Source organism: Anas platyrhynchos, chromosome 2 (assembly GCF_047663525.1).
Source record: "Anas platyrhynchos isolate ZD024472 breed Pekin duck chromosome 2, IASCAAS_PekinDuck_T2T, whole genome shotgun sequence".
Classification (NCBI taxonomy): domain Eukaryota; kingdom Metazoa; phylum Chordata; class Aves; order Anseriformes; family Anatidae; genus Anas; species Anas platyrhynchos.
Window position 1 is genome coordinate 53,786,315 of NC_092588.1, and position 22,624 is coordinate 53,808,938.

Consider the following 22,624-nt stretch of genomic DNA (forward strand, 5'->3'; position numbering starts at 1 on the left):
CCTTGGGAAGCAGTAACTTGATTTTCTTACACTCTCTGTTTGAGAAATCCCTGTCCTCTCGCCCTCCCCCCAGTGAGCATCTCTTTGCATTCTTCTTTGAGCAAATCTGCCCTGAATCAGAACTTTTATCTGGCTTTGCACTAATTCTGCACACACAGCACTGATACCTGCGGTGTTTTAAGTTCTCTCAGTGTCCTCCTGGTAGTCAGGAAAATGCTGTTGTGGAAATTAGCCTATAAGGTGAACACGTGGCGGAGAGGATATGACCAGTCTGTTTCAAATCCTGGACTTAAAGTTTTTTTAAAAATAATTTGCTAGGAAATTGTCATTTAATTCCTGTGCTTTAGTTTTTAATTGTATGAGCTTAGAAGGAAATAGAGTTTAGTTTAAGCTAAATTGCTGTTACCTTCCAACGTAGCTGAACATAGTCCCTGAGCTACAATAAAAATAATAAACACGAGCAGCTATTGATAAAAGGAATTGAAGATTAAAGGTCGGATATCCTGTCCTCCGCTTTGTGCCGACAAACCGCCCTGCCTGTGCTTTGTCGTCACGGCCGCCTACCACTCCTTAAGCCCTAAGCAAGTCGTGATGTGTCGCAGGCACATTTTTGAGGACAGCCCAGCACAACCTTGAGCCAAAGCGAGTCGCCAGCACCTCCCGAGCCGGGAGGTGCCGGGAGGGTGTCAGCACACACACAGCTCATTAAAAGCGGATTAGGTGACGAGCTCCTCAAACAGACCAACGCTGCTGGAAAAGAATGGCTTCTAACTACGGGAACTGGCAGAGAGAGGGGCACCGGGCTGCCTATTTTGGAAAGCTGGGGTTTCGGTGCTGTGTGTGTGTGGAGCTAGACTTGCTTCGGCAGTTCCTCTTAATGGACTCGAGCAGAAGAATTAGCACCAGTAAAGGCGTTAGGGGTTATTTGGTGACAGCATGTGGAGGCTGAATAAAAAGGTATGCCAGGCACGAAAAGTTAGAAGCACTGATTAAATATTAAAAATGAATTAATTATTTTTTTTTTTTTAATCCGATGCAGCTTTCACTGTTAGCTACTAGGTTCCTCTCCCCCAAACATTAGACGAAATTGCATTGTTTACAAAAATTTATTAATACAAACTTTACACACTTTGTATAACAGTTATCAAAGTCCTAGTTATAGATATCATGTGTGTAATAATACTTTGCTGCAGTTCTTTTTATATTCATTCGCACACAAAATAAGTTCTCCAAGACTAACATCTACCTAAACTAGCACTGTATCTCAAATCTGCTCAAGTTTTGGTAAGGCTGTTGGCGTTTCTAAAAAGTACACAGAGGATAACCTAGGCGGTCACTTCATGATGCTTGCAGCTAGCCACTGAACTCGAACGGCTAAGGTCAGAAAGAAAACGTCAAGAGAGCCCTAGGTCATTATACCACAGCCGACACAAACACAGCAAACTCTGCCCATTGCCACAGAACAGAAGACAGAAGTACGACTAAAAACGCAAGCCGATGTGTTGCAGCATCGTAGGGCCACTAGATAGCCATCCGTCAACTCGTGGCGATTTACAAGGTGAAGAGAAGGCACCAAAGCTGCAAACTGCGCCCCGCGGCCCCCGGCCCCAGGAACCCAGACGGGGCGGGCAGCCCGGGCGGCAACACCCGGACCCCCCCGGAGCTCTGCCCGGGGCCGGGGCTGTCCCCGGGGGAGGTTTTGCCCGAGGCTTTTTTTTTTTTTTTTCCTTTTTTTTTTTTTTTTTTTTTGGGTGGGGGAGGATGAGGGATGTTGTTTTCGCAAGCAATCGACGGCTCGAATTCGGGGCTGGTTTGTTTGTTCTTTTTTTTTTTTTTTTTTTTTTTTTTTTTTTTTTTTTGGTGGCTTTGGAAAGACTCCTGTAAGGTTTGTGTGGTGAGCTGGAAGGAAGGAAGCGATACCTACGTGTCCTCCTCCGCCACCTGCCTTCGGGCAGGGAGGGGGCGAGCCCCCCCGGCCGGGATCGCCGCTGCCGACGGTCCCCCGGGTGCAAGGTAAGATAGGAGTCCGTACATAGAGAGATGAGGTGAAAATGGTTTATCTCGTTAGAAACCGGACCACAGGTGAACACTACACATTGTTGTATGACAAAAGTTCGTTTTATGAAATAAATTTTACTAAGCAATAAGCCAGAATGTAGAAAAATACATTTTACCTCCAAACTCAATAAACAAGGAACAAAAACTTTAGTAGTAGTGCATAATTCTTTAGTGGTAGCTACAACAGGGGTTCCTAAACTTTTACAATAAGAGCTTGCATAAAACAGAACAAAGGAGTGAGAGAGCGTTCACAATCTTTTTTTTTTTTTTTCCCCAAAAAAAGAACATAACCCCAAAAAATAACTTAAAAAAAAAGGTGACTCGGGTGGGTTAAACGGTGCTTGGAAAAGTGCGAAGAAAGGATGAGAGGCGGGAGGGTCTATAAGAAAAATAACAGTAATAATAATAATAATAATAATAATAATAATAACAACAGTCAAAGAAAAGAGCAACTCCGACCGAAAAAATGCAAAGGCGAGAACCCTGCTCATTTACACACGATGAGAAGCATGGACAGCACTGGAGAGTAACACACTGTACTTTGCATCCAGGTCCAGTACCGAGCTGCCCGAGGCAGTTGGGTAGCGGATCGGAGGGGGGGTCGCCTCTGGCCCCCCGGCCCCTTGGGGCCACCCCCGCTCACGTCCCCGCTGGTCCCTCAAAGGGTCCTGGCTCCGCTCTGCCCCGCAGCCCTGCCCGGCCGGCCACAAGAGCACTGCGCGGGGCTGGGTGCTCGCTATCCTTGCTTCGGGGGTCGTTGGGGTTTTAGGTTTTTTTTGTTTGTTTGTTTGTTTTTTGGTCTTGAGTTTTGGTTTTGGTTTTCTTTTTTTTTTTTTTTTTTTTTTTTTTACTGTTCTCCCTCCAATAGTCAACAGAGATGTGCACAATTTGGATCGAGCTGTTGTTTTCGAGTGGGAATTGTCCTCTAAGCTCATTGTTTGAGGAGACGCTAATAAAGATACGACTGGAATCAAAGAAAGCAGGAAGAATAAAACTAAAAAATCGAAATCTAGAGCAAAGGGGACGCTGCCCCTTCAGAGAGCTAGTGGCAAAGGAGCCTGCCTTGAGACTCACCGGGGGAAGAATCTGCTTCAGCAATTCTCCCAAATCATTTTCCTCAAAATCCCCTGGGAGCAGGGCATCCTTCTCTATGTACAGTAGCAAATGGTGAAAATTAATGTTTCGACCCTGTCGCGGATAAAAATACTATCCTTTTAATTTCCGTTACAAAAATAGGAGTAATATTCAAAACAATGATTGTCTTTTTTTTTCTATTTATTTTATATAAAAACATAAACAGCTCAGGCGAATTCTTGTTCTTGTGCAGGCTTTATATGAAGAATTGTTCTTTAGTATTCGTAGTAGTATTTATATATATATATTTATATATTATATATAACTTAAGGATTGGTCCACAAAGTAGATCTGTGCGTTTCTCTAGTGCTTTTGTACAAAAGAAAAACAATATTATTATCAAAATATTCATTTAATGGCTTTACTTCATACATAAATACATGTTTAGATAACACAGGAGCGGTGATTGTTCAGTCAGTTTGGAAATGACTTTTGTTTTTGTTTAGATTTTTTTTGTTGGTGGTGGGTTTCTCTCTCTCTCTCTCTCTCTCTCTCTCTTTCTCTCTCTCTCTCTCTCTCTCTCAGGACTTTGTATACACGGGAGGGGCTGGTTACTCATCGCTACAAATACGCTACTCGGCGTCCTTTGTTTTTAACTCTTTGTTTATACCTTTTCCCCAGGACGGCCGCTAAGTATTTCTTGACAGCCATTTGTTTCCGGTAGCGGCTGTAGCTGTCCGTGAAGATGCCGTCTATGTGCCGCTTGGTGAGCGGTTCCGCCTCGTCCCCCAGGCCGCTGCTGGCACCGCTGCAAGCACCGAGAAGCACAGCTCCATCAGCACAGCATCATCACCACCAACCAGCACAGCTCCATCACCAGCACAGCATCACCAGCACAGCTCCATCACCGGCGTAGCATCACCAGCACAGCATCACCAGCACAACTCCATCACCAGCACAGCTCTACCACCAGCATAGCATCACCAGCACAGCATCATCACCAGCACAGCATCATCACCACCAGCACATCTCCACCAGCACATCTCCATCAGCCCAGCTCCACCACCAGCCCAGCTCCGCCCCGCTCCGCGCCCCTCCGCGCCCCCCGGCCCCGAGCCGCCTCTCCCGGGGGCGCAGCGCGGCGGCTCCGCGGGCAGACAAAGGCAACGGCCCCGGCCATGCATTATTCATCCAGCCGAGGAAATGTCACCTCCCGCGGGGGGCATCTCGCCGGCCCTGCCCCACCAGCCGCCGCCGCCACGGAGCGCCCCGGGGGTTCGCCCCGCCGCGTCCCCCCCTGGGGACACCGCTTCCCACGGGGGACCGGGGACGGAGGGGGGGGGATAAGAAGGGGCATGCCCAACTTCTCGGCGTGAAACCCAAATAAAATAATGGTAACTGGGGGAAAGGAAGACGGATCTAAACGCACATATGCGCGCACGGGCGTGTTACACCGAGGAAACCTCCCGTCACGCCGGCGCTGGAGCCGGGTTTCCGCTGCTCCGGGAGCTCCCCGGCAGCCGTGGCCGGGGGCTGAGGCTCGGGGTGCCCCCTGTACACCCCCACATCCCCCCACGTCCCCCCCAACCCAGCCCCGCCGCCGGCGCAAGGCATCCCCAGCGGCGGCCCGATGCGCTTTGTTCCCTCCAGCGCCCACCAACGCCCACCGCGGGGAAAAGAGCGAGCGGAAAGCCTTACCCGACCCGCTTGGCCATCAGAGAGTGCAGATATTTCCTGGCGGACAACTGGCCCAGGAGTTTCCTGTAGGCTTTGTTGAAGATCCCATCGGCGTGCCTGGGGCCGGAGGGAAGAGCCCCCGGGTGAGCGGCGACACCCCCGGCCTTCCCCGCCGGCTGCGGGGGGCGGCTTCTCCCCGAGCCCCCCGGGACCCCCCTTCCCCACCCGCAGCCCTCCAGGAGGTAAGGCTGCGCCCCCATTTCTTCTGGCCGCCGGGACCCCGGCAGGTGGTCGTTAGATTGGGTTTGGGTTTATTTTTTTATTTTTTTTTCTAATTTCTGGAGGCTTGGTGGTGATTTTTTTTTTGTCCTCCAGTCGGCTCGGACAAACCCGGCTCGAAATTGTCGCCTGCCACCCCGCGAGCTGCGGTCACCTTTTTTCCGGTGGGTAGTACAAGGTGTACACCTCGCCCAGCACAGAGGACGGACTCGCTATCCCCAGGGGCTCGTGGTCGTAGGCGAAGTCCTGCAGAGTGTTCCCGTCCTCGTCGTAGACTTCATCCTCCAGCCTGGCAACGAGAGCAGCAGGGGGAAGGAGTCAGCTCCCTTCGTGCCTTCCCCGGCGGAGCCCACCCGCTCCCCCCGCCCCATCCCCGTCCAGCCTCTGCGGGGCAGGACCACGAGGGACGGAGCACGCCGAGCTCGGGGAAAATCCTCCGGCATCCCCTTTTTTCCCCCCTCCCCAGGCCCGAGGAGCAGCCTCCCCTCTGCCGGGAGCTGGGAGCCTGGTGCCTCCCGAGCGGAGCGCACGCACGCACGGGCAGCACCCGCACACCCACCCGCACACCCACCCGCACACCCACCCGCACACCCACCCGCACACACACACACACACGGCCGTGTGCCAGGGGCTGGCCGGGAGCCTGAAGCATCCCCGACGGGGATCGGGAGGTCAGAGGCAGCCCCTCGGGGGCTGCGCCCCGCTCCTCCCCGTAGCGCCCGCGGGCTGGGGTGGGGCTTGCGCCCGCTGCTGCTTTTCGTTGAATGGTGGCTCTGCCCTTTGAGGTCCCTCCGGTTCGGTGTCCCCCCCCCCCTTCAGCCTCCCCACCCCCCTAAGCCCTCCCCGCCTCTCTCTCTGCAGTACGATGTAGGTCATCGTACGATACAGGCAGCTATTTTTGTCTGCCAGCTTTAGCGGAGGTATTAATAATAGATGCCGCTAAAGTGTTTCGCTCCTGCTAATTCAGGCGCTTGAATGGAGGGGAGCCAGCTTGCCGCCGGCTAATGGCCCCGCAGGCCACCGAGCCCACTGCCCTGCCGCCCTTCTGCCCGGGGAGGGGAAGGGGCTGCTCTGGGCCAGCCCCGACGGGCTCCCGGCTCCTGCCAGGACACCTCGGAGCCCCCCAAAGGACACCCCGTAAAGGGCACCCTCCCGGGCCAGCCTTGCGCACCCTCCCACAGCCGAGCAGCGAGGCGGGGGTGCCCCGCAGGGCCCCCCGCCCCCGGAGCAAAACCGAGCCCGGGGGGGTTTGGGGGGGAAAGGACGGCAGCAGCGAGCCCACAGCTCCCCCCCGAGCCCCCTGAGCAGGGTGGGACCGGGCTGCTGGGAGCCGTCCCGAGGCCGGCGCGCATCCCACGGGGGGACCCCGCTGCTGCCCCAAATGCCTCCGGGGGGGTCCGAGCACCCCCGGCACAAGCCGAGAGGGGTGGCACAGGCACCGGCCCGCGATGCCGAGTAGACGGATAAGGAGAGGAAACCGCGACACCTCGGCAGCCGCCTTCCCCCACGAGAAGGGAGGTGGCACAAAGACAGGTAAATAGGGGAAAGGACCGAAACCCTGCAAACTCCGCTGACACCACACGAGCCACAGCAGCTCTCGCACGCCAGCAGGCGACGGCGCACCCTGCCGCCCCCAGCCCCCGGCAGGGCAGGGATGCTCGCCGCTCCCCCGGCCGGCTGCAGACAACTAAAACTGCCAGGGTACTGGGGGAGGCAACTCCCCACCCCCTCCTCTCCCGGTCCCTGGGGACAAGAGGCTCCCCGGAGAAGTTAGTGCTGCAGCCGGGGGGCAACCCGCTGCCTGTCCCATCAGCACAGCATCCGCCCAACTTGTCCCCCCCGGCGCTTACAGCCCTACCAGGGTCTCCTCTCCCAGGACGGAGGGGGTGGGCGCGCAGGAGAAGAGGAGGGGGTTTCTTTTGCTGTCTCTCCCCCCCTCCCTTCTTAATTCGTCCCCCTTCCCTTAGCAAGAGCAGAGAGCCCCGGGGCGGGGGCCGGACCCACCTGAGCGCCGGGTACTGAAGTCCAGCCGCAGGTGAGCAGTAGACGCTGCAATGCATTATTATGCCATAGACCAGGAGTGCTAGGATCGCTTTGCTACACATTGCCACTCTGTGCGGGAGGGAAAGGAAAACCGCTGTCAAAAAATAAAAAAAAAAAAAATAAAAAAAATATATAAAAAAATAAAAATTATATATAAAAATATAAAAATAAAAAATTGCCCACGACCCACCAAGCCCTGGCCGAGCCCGCGGGGAAAGGATGCTCGGCAGCGGAGCGGCGCGGAGCGGGGAGCGGCTCGGAGCGGTGCCGCCGCCGCCCGCCCCGTCGGTGCCCGCCCGCCCGCCCGCCCCGGGACCGCGGCGGGGAGGCCCGGCGAGCCGCCTCGTGTCCTTACCATCAAACTCTAAACACCCGGCACTAAGAGCGTTTGGCTGCGAAACTAAAAGGGCAGGTCTTTAAGAAAAAAATATATAGAAAAAGAAAAAAAAAAAGAAAAACCCAAAATAGGGGGGAAAAAAATAGTGCTGTCTCCCAAGTTGCGGCCGAAAGGAGTTAAAACGCTCGTGGCATCGCCTCTCCGATGGGCGAAGGACCCGCGGGGTGAAGACGCCGCCAAAGCAGCAGTGAGTTGTGTGCTGGTTTTAGGGGGATCTGCTCCAAAAAGAAGAAAAAAAATAAGAAAAAAAAAAAAGCGAAAAGGAAAAAAATATATATTCAAAAAAAAAAAGTTTGCAGGTAGCAGCACGGATCTGGAGTGGAGTCTGCGAGGGAAGGGAGAGGAGGGATGGATGGAGCGAGGTGTCGCCGGAGAAGGGAGCGCAGGGGAAGGGGGAAGAGAGCGAGCGAGCCCGGGAGGGAGCGGAGGCGGGGAGCCGCGGGCTGGCTGCGTGAGCTGTTGTCTTTCCCAGCTCTCTCCCCTCACTGAGCGCCTTCTCAGCCTTCTCCTCTTCTTCTCTTCCTGCTCGGTGGCTCCAAACTTGACCAGCCTTCCGCAGCCTTCCGTCTGATACGCAATTAGCAACAAAATCTTTGCAAACACCCCGCTTCGGCAAGAGCCCTCTTCGTAAACATTTGCCTGCTCGTTACCTTAGAGGACGGGCAATATTGTTTGTTGCCCCCGTGGTGGTGTCCGGATTTTTATTCATGAATCAAATGCCTTTTTTTTTTTTTTTTTTTTTTTTTTTTCCCCCGGTCACGTAATAATCGGGTATCAGAAAAGACGTCACCACCCCAATTCCTCAAGGAACACAGTTCTGTGTCGTCCTCAAAGATGAGCTTATCAGGAGTCATAAAGCTTCTCATAAACACCAACTCACGCTTCCCCCCAAAAAAAAAAATAAATAAGGGTTAAATAAATAAATAATAATAACAAGAAGAAAATAACACCCAGAAAACCCACCCCATCCCGCAAAGCCTTACGAGGGTGCTCGCCCGGGCCGAGCTGTACCTGCTGCGGGAAGGGGACGAGGGGCGGAGGAGGGCGGTGCGGGATGGGGGGGTCCCCTCTCCGCAGGGCCTCCTCACCCCCACGCGGGACCCCCACTTCCACGCGGATTTGGGGATAGAGAGGGTCTTTTTTTTTTTTTTCCCTTCGTATATATGTGTTTTTTGAGGGCTATTGGGAGTGTTGTTGTCATTACACAAGGCTCCCTCCTCGGGGGCGACCAGCGGTGCCGTGACCGCGTGTGCTGCTACCGTGGGGGGCTCCACGCGTGGGGGAGCTCGGGACCCTCCCTTCCCATCCTCGTGCAGGGGCAGTGCGGGAGGGAAGAAGATTAAGGGGAAAAAAAGAGGGGGTGAAATAAAAGAAACAAAAGAGGGGGGTGAAATAAAAGAAAAAAAAAAAAAAGCCAAGAAAGTTGACTTGCGGGAGGGACCGGGAGGGAAATCCCTTCCCCGGGGAGTTCCCCGCCGCCGGGGTTATTTCCCCCCCGAGCAGGGATGCGGGAGGCGAGCTCTGGGCAAGGACCCTGAGGGGTTCCTGGCCCCGCAGCAGCAGCGCTCAGCTTCCCCTGAGCCCAAAGCGGGCCCTTCATTTCCGAGAACTGCCCCGAGAAGCAGAAGCTGGCTGCAGGAGCCATTACTGCACATTTTAATTATTGGGATCATAAGCAGAGAGTTCAGGAAGCAGCAATAATTTACTTCTCCTGTTTCCTAGTTGAATGGTTTCGGTGTAACGTGCTTAGCCGAGTTATTTGAGCCCAAATCGATTTCTCAAAAAAAAAAAAAAAAAGAGAGAGAGAGAGAAAGAAAAGAAAAAACAACAACAACAAAAGGCACGCCGTACAATTACGTCCCTATTATGCTCATTTACAGCCGCAACATTTTTCCGGAGAAGAAGGAAATTTAGCGTGAATGAATTATCCCCTTCCAAAAGGGCCAGGGACGCGGTGTCGGGGCGGGGGGACGGGGGCCGCACTTCGCCACCGGGCGGGCTGGAGACGGCGGGGGACCCCAGGGGGGGCGAGCAAGAAAGAAACGACACCGGGAGAGGAGAGGGGGGGCGGCCCCACGGCTCCCGGGGGGGGTCACCGGGGGCTTCCCCGCCGGCGGCCGCTCCGCGGGGCGCGGAGCCGGGGAGCTGCGGGCGCTGCGCCAGCGCGCATCGTCCGTGGGCGCACGGCGCCACCGCGCGGGCAGCTCCGCGCCTGCCGCCGCCGCCGTCGGTGGGACCGGGGGTCCCCGCTCCGGGGGCTGGGGAAGGCTCGGGGGAGCCCCCCAGCCACCGCCGAAGCCCCCGGTCCCGGCTCTGAAAGGGGATTGCCCGGGAGGGGATGTTGGGGGAACCTCGCTCGTTGCCGGAGATGGGTTTGTTGGGGGGGTGGGGGGTGGGTTTAGGTTTAGTTTGTTGTTTTTGTGCCCTTCTGAACTGATTCTGCGACAGTGGTGTTAAAAAAAAATACAAAAAATAAGAATTTGAAAAAAGGTTTTTATGGAAACAAGCGTGGCTGGGGTTAGGTGGATAGCTTGTCTTTGCAGACTCTGCGTAAAGAATAGGAAAGGCTCTCTCTTTCCAAAGAGATGAGAATCGCGGAGAATACATTTTAAGGCTGTGGCTGTTTTCACTTTGCTTTTTTTGCCACTTTTTATTTACACTGCCTCATTCCCTCTCCTCCCTCCCCCCTGCTCCCCCGGTTCCTTCCAGAAAGTGCCAGGATGCCCGAAATCCCGGGCATCGGCATCGCAGCGTTACCACTTCAAGGGTCCTGAAGCTCCGGAGTGGCCCGGTGCCGTCCCTGGTGTTACTGTGCACGCAGGAGTGATGCCAGGACAGTTCGCAAAAATACGGCTTCTAGACACTCATTTAGGGCGAGTGAGTAACTCACAAATGATTCATGCCAATAAAAGTCTCATCACATCTCGGTGTACTTCATGGGTGTGTGCACGCAACGTGAATATGCAGACAACATGAACACGGCTTAGGCTGAATAAAGAAAGGTTTAAATCTGGCCTCCACGTAGAAGCAAATTTCTAGATAACTGTGTAATTTCAGGGCTGAGAGGGATTTGGCATTTGTAATGCTTGCCTCTAAGGCAAATTCCTAAGGCAGCATCTGAAGGAAAGTAGGTTTTCACCAGCAGAATTTCCTTCATCTTTCTGCTATCAGCTTAAATTAGACCTTTTAATTTACCTGACTATGCTATTTTAAATATCTATTCTATTAACTAGAGCATTACAATTCTATAGATATTTCTAATGGAGCTTACTAGCTCCACTCTTGAGCCTTGTTAAGCCTGACTGGGACTGACTGCTCTAAAGCCTATTGCCAAATGTATAATTCAAAGAAACATATTTCATCATGCACCATGATGGGTATCTTATCCACTCTTCAGAGTCCTCCACTCCCCCCCCCCCCATTTTTTTTTTTATATATGTATTTATGCAGATTTCTATAAAGAAACACCAAGAGCAATCCATCAAACTGTCGGGAACTTTATTGGTCCATAAAGCCGGATGATAGCTCGCACACACTTGTTGGAAGTGCAGCCACTCTGTCGACGTTTTTCTTCTGTGCATCCCACCTTAGCTGTGTGTTTTAAAAGGAATTTGGAAGACTGATGGACCTGGAATATGTAATTTTATCATGAAAGGTTATGCATTTTTCTGCCAATATAGAAAGGAATGAATTGTTCTTTCTCAAAAGCAAACAACCCTACCAACCCAGCTGCCTCTCTCTCACACACACACACACCTCTATGGGTTTCTGAGTTTCTCATCACTATCTTTCCCGTGGCCTCTTATACTACAGAGATGGCTTGGGCAATCCATTCCAAACCAGTCTGCCGATGAACTCTGTTCATATTGCATCAGCTTCACAATTGTAACGCTAGCCTTCATCTTGTCACAGCCCTCCAGCCTCCTCCTCCCCATGAGCTGGTGCCTGGGAAGGCACTTATGAAAGCTCCAGCATGGGAAGGTAGGGCTTGCTGGATATCTCAGCACTTCCAGCTGAGACCTGGTACCTGCGGTGGAGGCAGGAAAACCTCAGTTTCCTCATCGAGGTTAGATTGCAATAGGCTCAGAGACAAAAAATGCTTCATTTACAAAGATGGTTTCCTTTGGTTAAGCTGTCCCCTCTTGTGCTTTCTTCTGCAAGTAAGAGCACTGAGAAGAGTACAAACAGCAGTGTACTTCCCCACATCTGCCACAGACTCAAAGAGTAAAGCTGTTACCCTGAAAGTTTATTCACCTGGGGACATTTTGGGAAGGAGGTACAAACCACAGAAAAAAAATGAGAGCAATAACCAGGAACAGAACTGGGACTGCCACTCCAGAGACACATACAACAAAGGGCCTGAAGCACAAAAGCAGCCTAAAATCCCAGGAGGGAAGAGAAATGCATTGGCTGGACTGAGAGGGCTCACTTGCTGATGGAGTCCCTTGACAGGCTCTTCATGGGTGACCAGCAAGGGTTAGCTGCCAGCATCCCACAGCAAATTGTTTGGGAGGATTTTTCTGATAATTCCTTGTTGACTTTTATCACCTTACCTCCATTTCCAAGCAAACAGTTGAAACCCATTCTTAAGTATATTCTGAGAAAAAGGGCTGGTTTTTGTTTTTCTTTTCTTTTCTTTTCTGAAGTGATGAGCCACAACAGTATTTCTCAGGACAGCAGCGTGGGAGTACGGCGAGCGCAGTCATCCCACTCTTGTCCCTGTGTAGAGCTCATGGTGAGAGACAAAGGCAGTGGGCTGTCAGTGCCTTGCTAGACTGCCCACACAGGAGTTCAGTGCTTGACCTTACATGATGGGCGTCCTCCTCCCCTTTGCAGCAAACCCAGCCAGATGACTGCGACAACACTGATGCGAAGGAAGAGTCATTCCTAGCAAAACACAAAGGCAAGAAAAGCACTTTCTGCATTAACAAAAGACCTAACAGCGGACTTGGCTCCACAAGGAGGTGCCACCATGTTATGCGTGTGATGGCTAATTTCCTTGGATGAGCAATAGGTATATTTATAATCCTCCATTTTTCACCTGTGTAAATTCATATTCTATGAGGGAATAAAAGTATTGTTTTCCTTGCCTCTTTCTGACAATGGTTCTTTGATCAGTCATTTACGTTTCAACAGTGGAGAAATAAAGCACGAAAGTCAACAACATAAAGTCACCTTTTGAAGATTTAATATTCCAAGGGCCTACTCTGTGAGCCAGCAACCTACAAAATGTCACTGAAGGTCTAGCTAGTCCATGGGGTAGAATAAAAGCCCTCAGCAATGGCAGCAGACCCAGGCCTATTCCTTCCTCCCTATTTGGTCTAGTGTTCCGGGGAGAGTGAATCCTTGAACAGATTGAATATGCAAACTTTCACTGACTGCTGCTGAGCTACAATAATTTATACCAGACAAACAACAGCCACATTTTCTCTGTGTTCCAGGTTGCTTTTGCTGAAGCTGTAACCCAGCGTGAACGGCAAGTACTGGTTATGTACCCAAATGTGACGGAGTTTTGGGTACACCTTCAGAAACAGTGGGACTGCCTCATGTCTGCATCCAGAAACTAAAACCCATCTGTAGTTTTGAGGTATTGCTAATGGCATAGCTAAAGTTATTCATAGGTTAGAATTACCAGAAATAGTTGGAACAAATTAATAATGAATTAGAACATTTCTTATCGTCGCAGGAGCCAGAGAGAATAAATAGAACCGTCCATATTTTCTTATTACCAAACAGTGTGTGGCCTGTTACAAAACACCAATTCAGTGATGCTTGTGCTGGAAAACTGTTGGACAGCCCCCGGCTTCTGACAGGGCAGCTTCATCCTGCCTGCTAGCAGCAAGGCTGTGAAGAGGCAGCCCGAGGTGGGCAGGTAAGGACTGTCCCAACAGGGGTGGGCCCCAGCCTGCTGGAGCCGGGCTCTGCTCAATAATTCCAATTAACCATGCTGAAGATGGCAGGAACGGGTCATGCAGAGCCCAGTAAATATCAGTCAGAGCAGCACGTTGTGATGACAGAATTGCAAAGGCTGTCTCATTAAGGAAAAAAAGGAAAGACATTTGGTTGGGAATATGACCTTTCTAGGCAGTTTGTGCGCCCCACCGTGCCAGACAGGACAGACAGACACCAGGACCGGCAGCCAACAAATGCTTTGGCTGCTGTTGCAACTGGGCTCACTGGAAGCATGGGAACATCTACATGGAGCTGTCCCCAGTGAGGCTGTGGGCTGGATCCCTCCAGCAGCCCTTCATCCTCCCTCCCACCCATGGCCACCTCTCCATCTCTCCAGAGATCAGGGGCTATTGTAGCACCCAGTTGCCTTCAACCACCAGTTTCTGGATTTCCTGCCCCAAAACACACCATAATCAAACTTCAAGAAATGAACATCTAGCTGCACACACAACCCACGGGGGGGATGTTTAGGGACCAAAGACTGAAACTATATTTTAATTTATTTTTTATTCATTTAACTGCAGTAAAATACTGGAGCCTACTTAACTTCAAGAGAAATGGTCAATTCTTATTTTTTATATATAAAGAAAGCAAAAAGAATTTCTTTTGTGTATCTTTATGGCCCAATCCATCTCTATCCTCTAATAAAATGCATTTCTGTAACAGCTGAGGCAATTAATCACTTAAACAAAATTGGATTACAATCTCCATTACTTGAAAATCTTTAAAGTCAGGCTTGCTGTCTTTCTGAAAGATCTTGAGCTATTGAGCAAAATTTCTTGGCCTGCTTTATGGAAAGGTCAGATGAGATGTTCGTAATGGCCTCTTGTAATGCCAAAAATCAGTCTCTGACCCTTGTAATGCCACAGGAAAGGATATCACTGACTTCAGACAGAACTGGATGAGATTTATTGACCTTTCTCATTAGGAATGAGGGTTGTCTGCAGAAACTCCTATGTGATTTCTGAACTCCAGGCATGTGTCTATTGAGCTCATTATGTAAATAATGTTGCCTTTGGTCCTGTTTGAATTTCATAGCAGTTTAGAGAGCTCAAGACAACCAGAGGTTGCTAGGACATTGTAGGACTGAACTTTCTCTTTCGATCCTCAAATCTCCAGAGGAAACTGTATTTGTCAACAATAACCACTGTGTCTGAAATAATAAACTACATTATTCTGTGGAGATGTTTACAATCCTGAAACTTTAAAATGATTTTTCACACTGTAGTGTAATTCCTTTTCCTGGGGCCTTCTTATTTGCAAATACACTATTGACTCTGCATTTGGATCCTAAGGGCTTTTAGAAAAAGGAGTTAATTGCATGTGATTTGGGGTGATTCTCTGACATATTTCACTCTACAATGAAAACAGCTTTCTTCTGTCTCAGTAGCTCTTGAGATTGCTGTAAAATGTGTACATTGGTCTCCTCGGTCTTTTAACAGTCTGAAATTAATGTTTTATCACTGGATAAATGAAATCTGGGGGTGACAAGAATTTTCTCTGAAACACAAAAGACAGGATGTATGAGCAACAAATTATAAAAATAATCTTCAATTCAATTCTTTCAATTTTGCATTGTTGTTAATAAGGACTCCAAAGGGAGGTACCTTTATGTATTTCATGTACTTCTCCGGGGGGAAAAACATCTTTTCATCACAGTCAAATGAAATCTGTTGTCAAGAATATGATCTACCCAAACCTATCTTCTACAGAAAGTAACTCTGTTTCTCTGTTTTGAATGTATCTGCTGAACTTATCTCCTCAGATCAGTTCTCCCAGTTCTGTTCTGAGCTAGGGATTGCTTTGTCCTAATGCAGAATATTTTTATGTAATTATCCCAGAGCTTGAACTACAAGGTAAATACAGAAATAAGGTTTTAAAGTTCTATTTATGAAAGGGGCAAATATTTGTTCAGTTCTGAGAAAATTATGTTAAAATCCCCACATCACAGTGTTAGCATGAAAGATAATCTGCATACGATCAGCTGATGACATATTTGTACTTTTTCTATGGATTCTTTATCATTATAAAATATTGTATAATTATCTTATAACTTTAATCCAAAAGCATTACTGCTAGTCTCACAATGCTCTTATAAAACATGTATTTATAAATATGATCTATTTATTTTACTCAGCACTGCGTGATATACAGAAAGTTCCGTGACTTCCTTGGGAGCACATAGCTAAAAAACAGAACAGCTCTAAGATAAATACCTGACCTCACTGACGTCAAAGGCAAAACTCCTAGTGACTTCAGTGAGGTCAGATGATCAGACTCCAATTTTTATTTTTTATTTTTTTTCCCAGCAGTGTGGCTTTGCTACTCAAGAGCTACACCACCCCCTTACTTCCAAACACTCAATGCCATTAATCTGTAAAGCTGATCCACTGATGGATTCTGTCATGGATTCAGGGAAGTACAGTGTTCAGCCTCTGTAGGGGTGATTTTAGTTCAAGAAAGTCCCACCTCCCAAGATAGACACCACTGAGTGGTGGCCTTCACCAGGCTAGGTAGAAATCAGCATTATTTCAAATGACAAAGAAAACTACGTATCCAAGAAAGAAAATCTACACAGAATGACATGAAACACCAGTGAATTTCTGTAGTTGTTGATAGCTCGAAGATGATTAATAACCCTGAACTAAACTAAAAATAATTAAAACCACATTACTCATCCTCAGAGAACAAGGTAATCAAAGGAGACTTTGAAACTGAGCAAAAGCTGTCCTTCAGAAGAAATCTTTCCCCATCTTCCAGTGTTGACTGGTGAACAGCACTATTAGTCATTACACTCAATATAGTCGATGTCCTTCCTTGATTTTCCTGAGGGAAGAAGAGGCAGTAGGGAGAGCTGAATCATGAGTTTTCCTCATATTTTTCTTAATGAACAATTGTGTGTACTGCTGTTCTGGAACATGGCACCAGGTAATGTCAGTATGGTCACTGAATTGCATTAGAAAGATGACAAAAGTTCCCAAGCATGGATTCATATACTAAAAGCATAAACTTGCTATTAGAATGTGAAATGTCCAGCAATGCCTCCTGTCTTCAGAGCCTGCATTTGGTTTAAGTTAAACCTATAGTAAATATTTTCTCAGGATCATGCCTCCCTATTTCTGTAAATACCAAAGGATGTGAGGTAAAGCATCCCAGAATGTATGATTTGTGGTTATAAAATTTAGGAACGGTTAGCAGTGAACAGCACTGCAAAACCTCAAATCCTTGTGGTATTCTGTGCTGTGCTACATTAGTCCTAAGCCTAAATGAGCCTGCAGTGAAAGGGAAGCTCATCGTGGAGAAGAAAATAGCTTCTCTGCTCCAGTTAGGCAATATAAAACTGAAAGGTCACGGGGATATTAAACTCAATTTTTTTAAATATGTTTTTTTTTAACTAGTAAGAAATGGAAAAAGGGTGAGGGGGTTGTGGGTTTCTCTTTTGTGAAGTTTTTATGAAAGGAGCGAAGTGCAGTCAGGTATAGCTCTCTAATTCCACTGAGACCTGTGAGCAAGGCACTTACGATTGCTTTAACTCACAGCCACTGCCTTGTACTTGCTGAACACTGCATCCCTGAAGCTCCCAGTGCGCTGTTACATGTTGCTAACATCCCTGCGTGGCCTGGAGTCCTGAGTAGAAACCCCCAGGTTTTTAATATTAAATAAAACGAATGGGAGTGTTGAATGCCTGACGTCCTCAGGGCTTGGCTGTTAATGGACCCGGCACAGCACCAGGTGTAGGAACTGTTTATTTCATATTATCTTACACCCTCAGAGGGTCTTCTATGTGAAATGTCAAGGCAGGGGTGGAAGGAAGATTTTCTCAGGGTAAGAACTATTCTTGCAAGGGGGCCAACAGAAGCTACACCTCTGATGGAGACTTCTAAACATCGTCCAAACTATGCACTGAGAACTATGATATAGTGAAAGCTCTGGCTCTGACAGAAGCAGTACTGCAGAAAGAAAAGCAAAATTCATAAAAATGCATTTCAAAGAAGCCCCGTGATGCACTCTTTAATAACCCAGCCCCAGCTTCCCCCTCTCTCTACCACATCCTCATGACTCAGTTTCACCTCAGCAAACACTGCAGCAGAACGAGATGCATCCATCCATCCTATCCCATCCTGTCCTGTCCACCCCCAGCTGGCCGTAACCTGCCGAATGTCACAGTCATCACGTATGACAGAGGTATGACAAACGCCCCAAGGAGGGACTTATTTGCGACAGAAGATGTCGAGTGTCTCCCACCATAGCCTCACTTAGGTCTCAGTGCAGAAGAGAGCTGCAGCCTCCTGTGTCAGTGCTTTTCCTCATTTTTCCGGCTGTTATATCTGTTGTAGATGAGGTTGAGAGCAGAGAGATTAGAATAGCTGCAGTGGAAATACCTGCTGCTCATCTAGGCTCTTACACCCTGCTGCCTAAGACCTGTTGCAGGCAGGTGAGCGCCGTGGGCTCACACCAGCATGTGCTGGGGCTCTGGCTGCCTTAGCCTGGGTGCTGTACTGTGTTTGCAAGGCTGCTCGTCAGGCACCACTGACCCTACACGACAGAAAGGGGCAGGCCTCCCGGGGCGCATCTAAACGGGAAGGGAGGACTGATGCAAGAGTAGGCATACACTCAGGCTGGTCTTAATCTAACCAGACTGAGAAACAGCAGCCACAAGGACGTAGCAGCGCTGACCTCAGGGTCCCCCCCGAACAGCTCTGCAGGCTGGGGGAGCCCAGCACAGGGAGGGAGCAGCCAGCCAGCTGCCACTCGATGGCATGCATTTCACAGAGCAAAGCCTTCGTGCCACCTTGTGGCAGCTAGATTACAGCTGGGATGCCAACCCCCCTCCTGCTCCGTGGGCACACTCCGAATAAAACCACTTCGCCTCCAGCAAGCCATGGGGACGTCAATCTGTCACTTCAGGGGGGGTGCGAGCCCTCGCCTTCAGTATCCCCTTCAAGCACGTTAAAGTGCCTGAGTCATCCCGAGGAGCACTTGGAAGAAGAGGCCATTGGGTCTCCAAGGCGAGGGGAGCCCACAAGGGAGCCCACCCTGCTGGCTCTGCCCGTGAGACGCAGGGAAAATCACCTCCCGGGTTGGGTACGCGATGTTCCAGGCGAGCTCCTGGGCTGGCCACGGTGAGAAAAACATTTCCTTGTTCTCTCCCGGTGCATTACGAAAACCCACTAAAAGGAGCTTTTCGCACCACAAAACCTTTTAAAAGGATTCTGTCAACACAAAAGCAAACATTGACGGCAGTTTCCTTTAAAAGTACTCGAGTCTTCATACTCTGGAAAACACTTCTTCATTTTATATTATTTATTTATTTATTTGTACTTTTCCAGACTTAGTCTATCCTCAGGCTTCAGAGAAATATATTCTGTAACTGCATGAGTAAGGAAACATGTCGTGAGATTAATTCCCGTAACAATTTCAAGGCAATTTGTAAACACAGTCTTTGCAAATTGGATATTCAAATACATAGGCCTCTGCCTCAGTGCCAATATAAAATTGCTGTAGGGAAAATTTACCAGAGGCATCAAGAGGAGGACAAGTCCCATTAGCACATGGTGGCCATGGCCCAGGTCACATCACCAAATGATCACTACTCTCTCCTATATTTGCTTCTCCTTCTCTTTTACCCTTCATCCACAAGTATCAGCATCCTGGCACTGGCTGACAGGATGCAGAAAGATGATTTTCCTAACACAGATTTTCCTCTGCTTTTGATGATATTAAGAGGCAAGTTGCCACACAGAGAGAAGCATGCCCATCTCATATACTTCAAGTACATTGCTGCCATTGCTGTCTCTGGGAGAACATATGGACGTGGCACCACGTTCACCTTTTTCATCTCTCAGCAATTAGGTAAGTCATTTTTCTTAGAAGGAGTGGGCACTCAGAGCTCTGTCTCCTGAAACTTCTCCCTTGGCTCTCATTCTGATCATCTCATTACTGTAAAGCTTGTGCTTCATATAGAGCAATTTCAGCACAGGAATTTGCAAGTCAAAATAGCCAATTAGTTTATAAATTACCAGACTGCCATATTTTGGAGATTGCTTACAGCTCTGGCCACTGCAGCATGCAGTTAAGAATGAAAAATCTAGAAGATGTTAGTGTTGGTGCTGCTGAGAAGGAATTGTGTGCTACTGTTTTTGTACTGAAAGAAACTAGTATTACAGTAAGAAGAACCCACTGGTTTGGAATAGTACCAACCACCAACTTATTTTGTGTTTAAAAAGCTTTTTATGGTCATTCAATAGGAAGCATCAAAGATGCTAGTAGCTAAAAATTAGTCATCCTGCACCAAAATATCCTGCTTCCAGAAATAATCATGCAAGTGATAAAACTTGGGTCAGCTGATGCTTTGCAAAGAGTTTTTAATCTCTAACAAGAGGGCAATCTACAGCTTGCGTCAGTACCTTGTCAATCAGAGATAACCAACCTGCTTGGACAGCTAGTAAAAATGAAATTTCAGATGTTCAGAACCAATTCATCCTGTGAAGACTTTGGAGCTCAGGTTGAGAGTTGACCCCGACACCTGTCAATAACAATTACTTTGCAATGGTATGTGATAACAGATCCCAAAAGTGATCCCCTACACTCACAGGCAGTCACTGGCGAACATCCTTTATTAATAGTTATCAAAAAAATCTCAAAATGCAAAATACAAAATTCAACATCACTTTTTTCTTTTTTTTTTAAGAATTAAAATGCTGTGTCCAAAGAAGAAGCAAAAATACTTCATCTCACTGCAATACAATCCCTGAAGAACCACACCAGGACTGCAACATACTAAACATTGAAGATTATGAAGGACCATATGGAACTTACTGCATCTGAGGAACATTAACTCTGGATCATGTGGAAAAGTCTAAAATAAGGACATGACTAAGCTGGCCTCTTTAATGACTAGAAAAAGAAACAAAATGGAAAACATCCACCTTCTAGGCTTCACCCTGTGCAGTGACCTGGAAAAGAAAACCTATTGGCACCAGCAATCAAGCTTTCCTGTATTATCTTCCCAGGAGGTTGATTGCACTGTCCTAAATGTGGGTGACTGCTTGAGGTCCAAAATTCTTTACACTGGTGCTATTTCTCTGAAATCCAAACATAATTAGAAAAGCAGAAATATACAGTGGTAGCCAGTATACAGTATGGCATACCATAACAACAGTAAAGAATTTCCAATCAAGCTGGGTAAGAAAACAAAGCTACCAGCCTGCCAGCTGTGAATTTCATGATTTTCAAGGTACCTTTTACAAAAAAAAAAAAAAAAAAAAAAAAAAAAAAAAAAAAAAAAATAGCAAAATGGTTCAGAAATCAGAAAATCACTGCAGTATTACCTTTGTTTCTCCCAAATGGGCAATCTTTGCAGTTATTTCGAATGCAAAAACCACACATATTCTTGAAGTACCACTCACCAGAACTCATTCTTTTCTGTTCTATTTTTAAGAAGTTCTGGTTTTGTCTTGCATGTATGACTTGATCAAAGGATGCTTTAAAATTAAACTTCTGAAACCAACAACAGCCTTTATGCATTCTAAATAGTTAGGTGATGTGTTTGTTTCATTCATATTTCTAACTTACTTCACTCTAAAATTAACAAAGAACAGCAAATGTTCTTCCAATATTAGAATATCACACTGACAGAGAGTTTCTCAATGTTCCCCTCAGATTTTTATTCACATTAGGATCAAACCATAATGTACTGGCTAGTACGGGCAGTGTATTATACTAGGCACTGTATGCACCTGCTTGAAACAGCTCTGGTCCAAAGACTTCACAATCTGAACAGAGAGGATAGAGATGAATGAGCAACTGTAGGAACAAGAGTGATTGCTTTCCCTGTACAGGGAAAGAAAAATAGAGGCAAATTGGTCTCAAAGTGGGAGATCAACTCCACATCTCCACTTTTACTGTTCTGTCTCTTTCACCACAGGACTTTGCAGTACACATATGGGGTTTTGTTTGTTTGCTTGCTTGATGCTTGTTTGTTGTTTCTTTTTTTCTTTCTTTTCTTTTTTTTTTCCCCTCTTCCTTTGTTATGATGAATACAGAAAGAGGTGTAGGGATTTAATAAGGTTTGCTCTCAATGGCAGATTCCAGCGGGAGATTATAGGGAATATTTTCTGGGGAATACAAGTCCAAAGTCTCGGGCCAAATTTGTGCCTGTCAGCTAACCAGCAATATTATTGTGGTGTTAGCTACTTCACTTGCAGTATTCACACTGGAAACAGAGATCAAACTGTATGGACATTTTTCCTTTCAACCTCAATAAACAAGCATTCCTGCTGCTTGCACTCCTGTGGGGAATTCACATTCAGCATTATCATTTCCAGTTCCTCAGACTACCAAGTATCGTTGATGTCCTCTCTATTTCATACCAGACAGCAGAGCAGAAGTTGATTTATTTATTTATTTATTTTATCTACAAGCTAGTAAATCCCCCTGGAGGCCTTAAGGAGGAAACCATATCAAGTTATGTAAGAAAAGAACAGTAAAATTGACATGAAATTTGCGTATATCCATAGTCTTATAACTGCAGTGAAGGTCAGCTAGTAATAAAGATGACATGTACTTGTCCATATTTCACTTTATATGCTAATTCAACACAGCTTTTTTATTATAAGGTTTGGAAAAAATACTTTTCTGTAATTATATGTTGATCCTTCATCTTAATCACATAATTTTACATGGAAACCTTTCTCAAGAAAGATTGGTTAATATTTATAAAGTGCATTAAAGATAAAAGAACTCTATACTTATACATTTTATTGCATTCATAGCATTCTTATAAGCTTAAACCTAAAGTGAATGTTTCTTCTCATGAACTCTAATCTGAACTGAGAAACTTTTTAGCAGTAGAGGTTTTTCTTCACTTGTATTGAAAGCTTCAGCCCTGAGGTGATGAAATCACCCTGAATGTCACATGGAGAGAACACCATTCAGTAAGCAGTGATTTTCTAGTTGGAAAGACCAAGAAAGTAATTTGTGGCCTTTTACATCTTTAATGCAGGACAGAGTTTAGTCATTTTGGACAGAGACAGATTAGATCTGTCTGGGTGAGTAACCTGAGGGCAATTCATTAATTAGGGAGAACATTCAGCTGCATATGGGAAAATTGGGAGGAAAACACATTTGTGAATGAATGAATGA

At 47.5% G+C, this 22,624-nt stretch overlaps 1 protein-coding gene and 1 long non-coding RNA gene across 5 annotated transcripts; one reads left to right on the forward strand and one right to left on the reverse strand.

The window, feature by feature from the left end:
• Positions 1 to 1,087: 1,087 nt before the first annotated feature.
• Positions 1,088 to 8,295, reverse strand: ADCYAP1 (adenylate cyclase activating polypeptide 1). Of its 4 annotated transcripts, none has more exons than XM_027451981.3 (5): positions 8,179 to 8,295; positions 7,093 to 7,200; positions 5,243 to 5,377; positions 4,831 to 4,926; positions 1,088 to 3,940 (listed from the first exon to the last, which is right to left on the reverse strand). In XM_027451981.3, exons 1-5 carry the CDS (start codon positions 8,235 to 8,237, stop codon positions 3,754 to 3,756), a joined length of 585 nt encoding a protein of 194 aa, XP_027307782.3. In that variant the 5' UTR covers positions 8,238 to 8,295; the 3' UTR covers positions 1,088 to 3,753. The 4 variants fall into 4 exon arrangements, with proteins under 4 accessions (XP_027307782.3, XP_071890872.1, XP_027307784.1 ...); XM_072034771.1 differs by having other exon boundaries at positions 7,093 to 7,225; positions 8,179 to 8,197; XM_027451983.3 differs by lacking the exon at positions 8,179 to 8,295 and adding an exon at positions 7,487 to 8,172.
• Positions 8,296 to 17,567: 9,272 nt separating this feature from the next.
• On the forward strand, positions 17,568 to 22,295 carry LOC119716114 (uncharacterized). Its single transcript, XR_005263830.2, has 3 exons — positions 17,568 to 17,665; positions 19,206 to 19,333; positions 20,172 to 22,295. It is a non-coding gene; the product is annotated as an uncharacterized lncRNA (long non-coding RNA).
• The last annotated feature ends 329 nt before the right edge of the window (positions 22,296 to 22,624 follow it).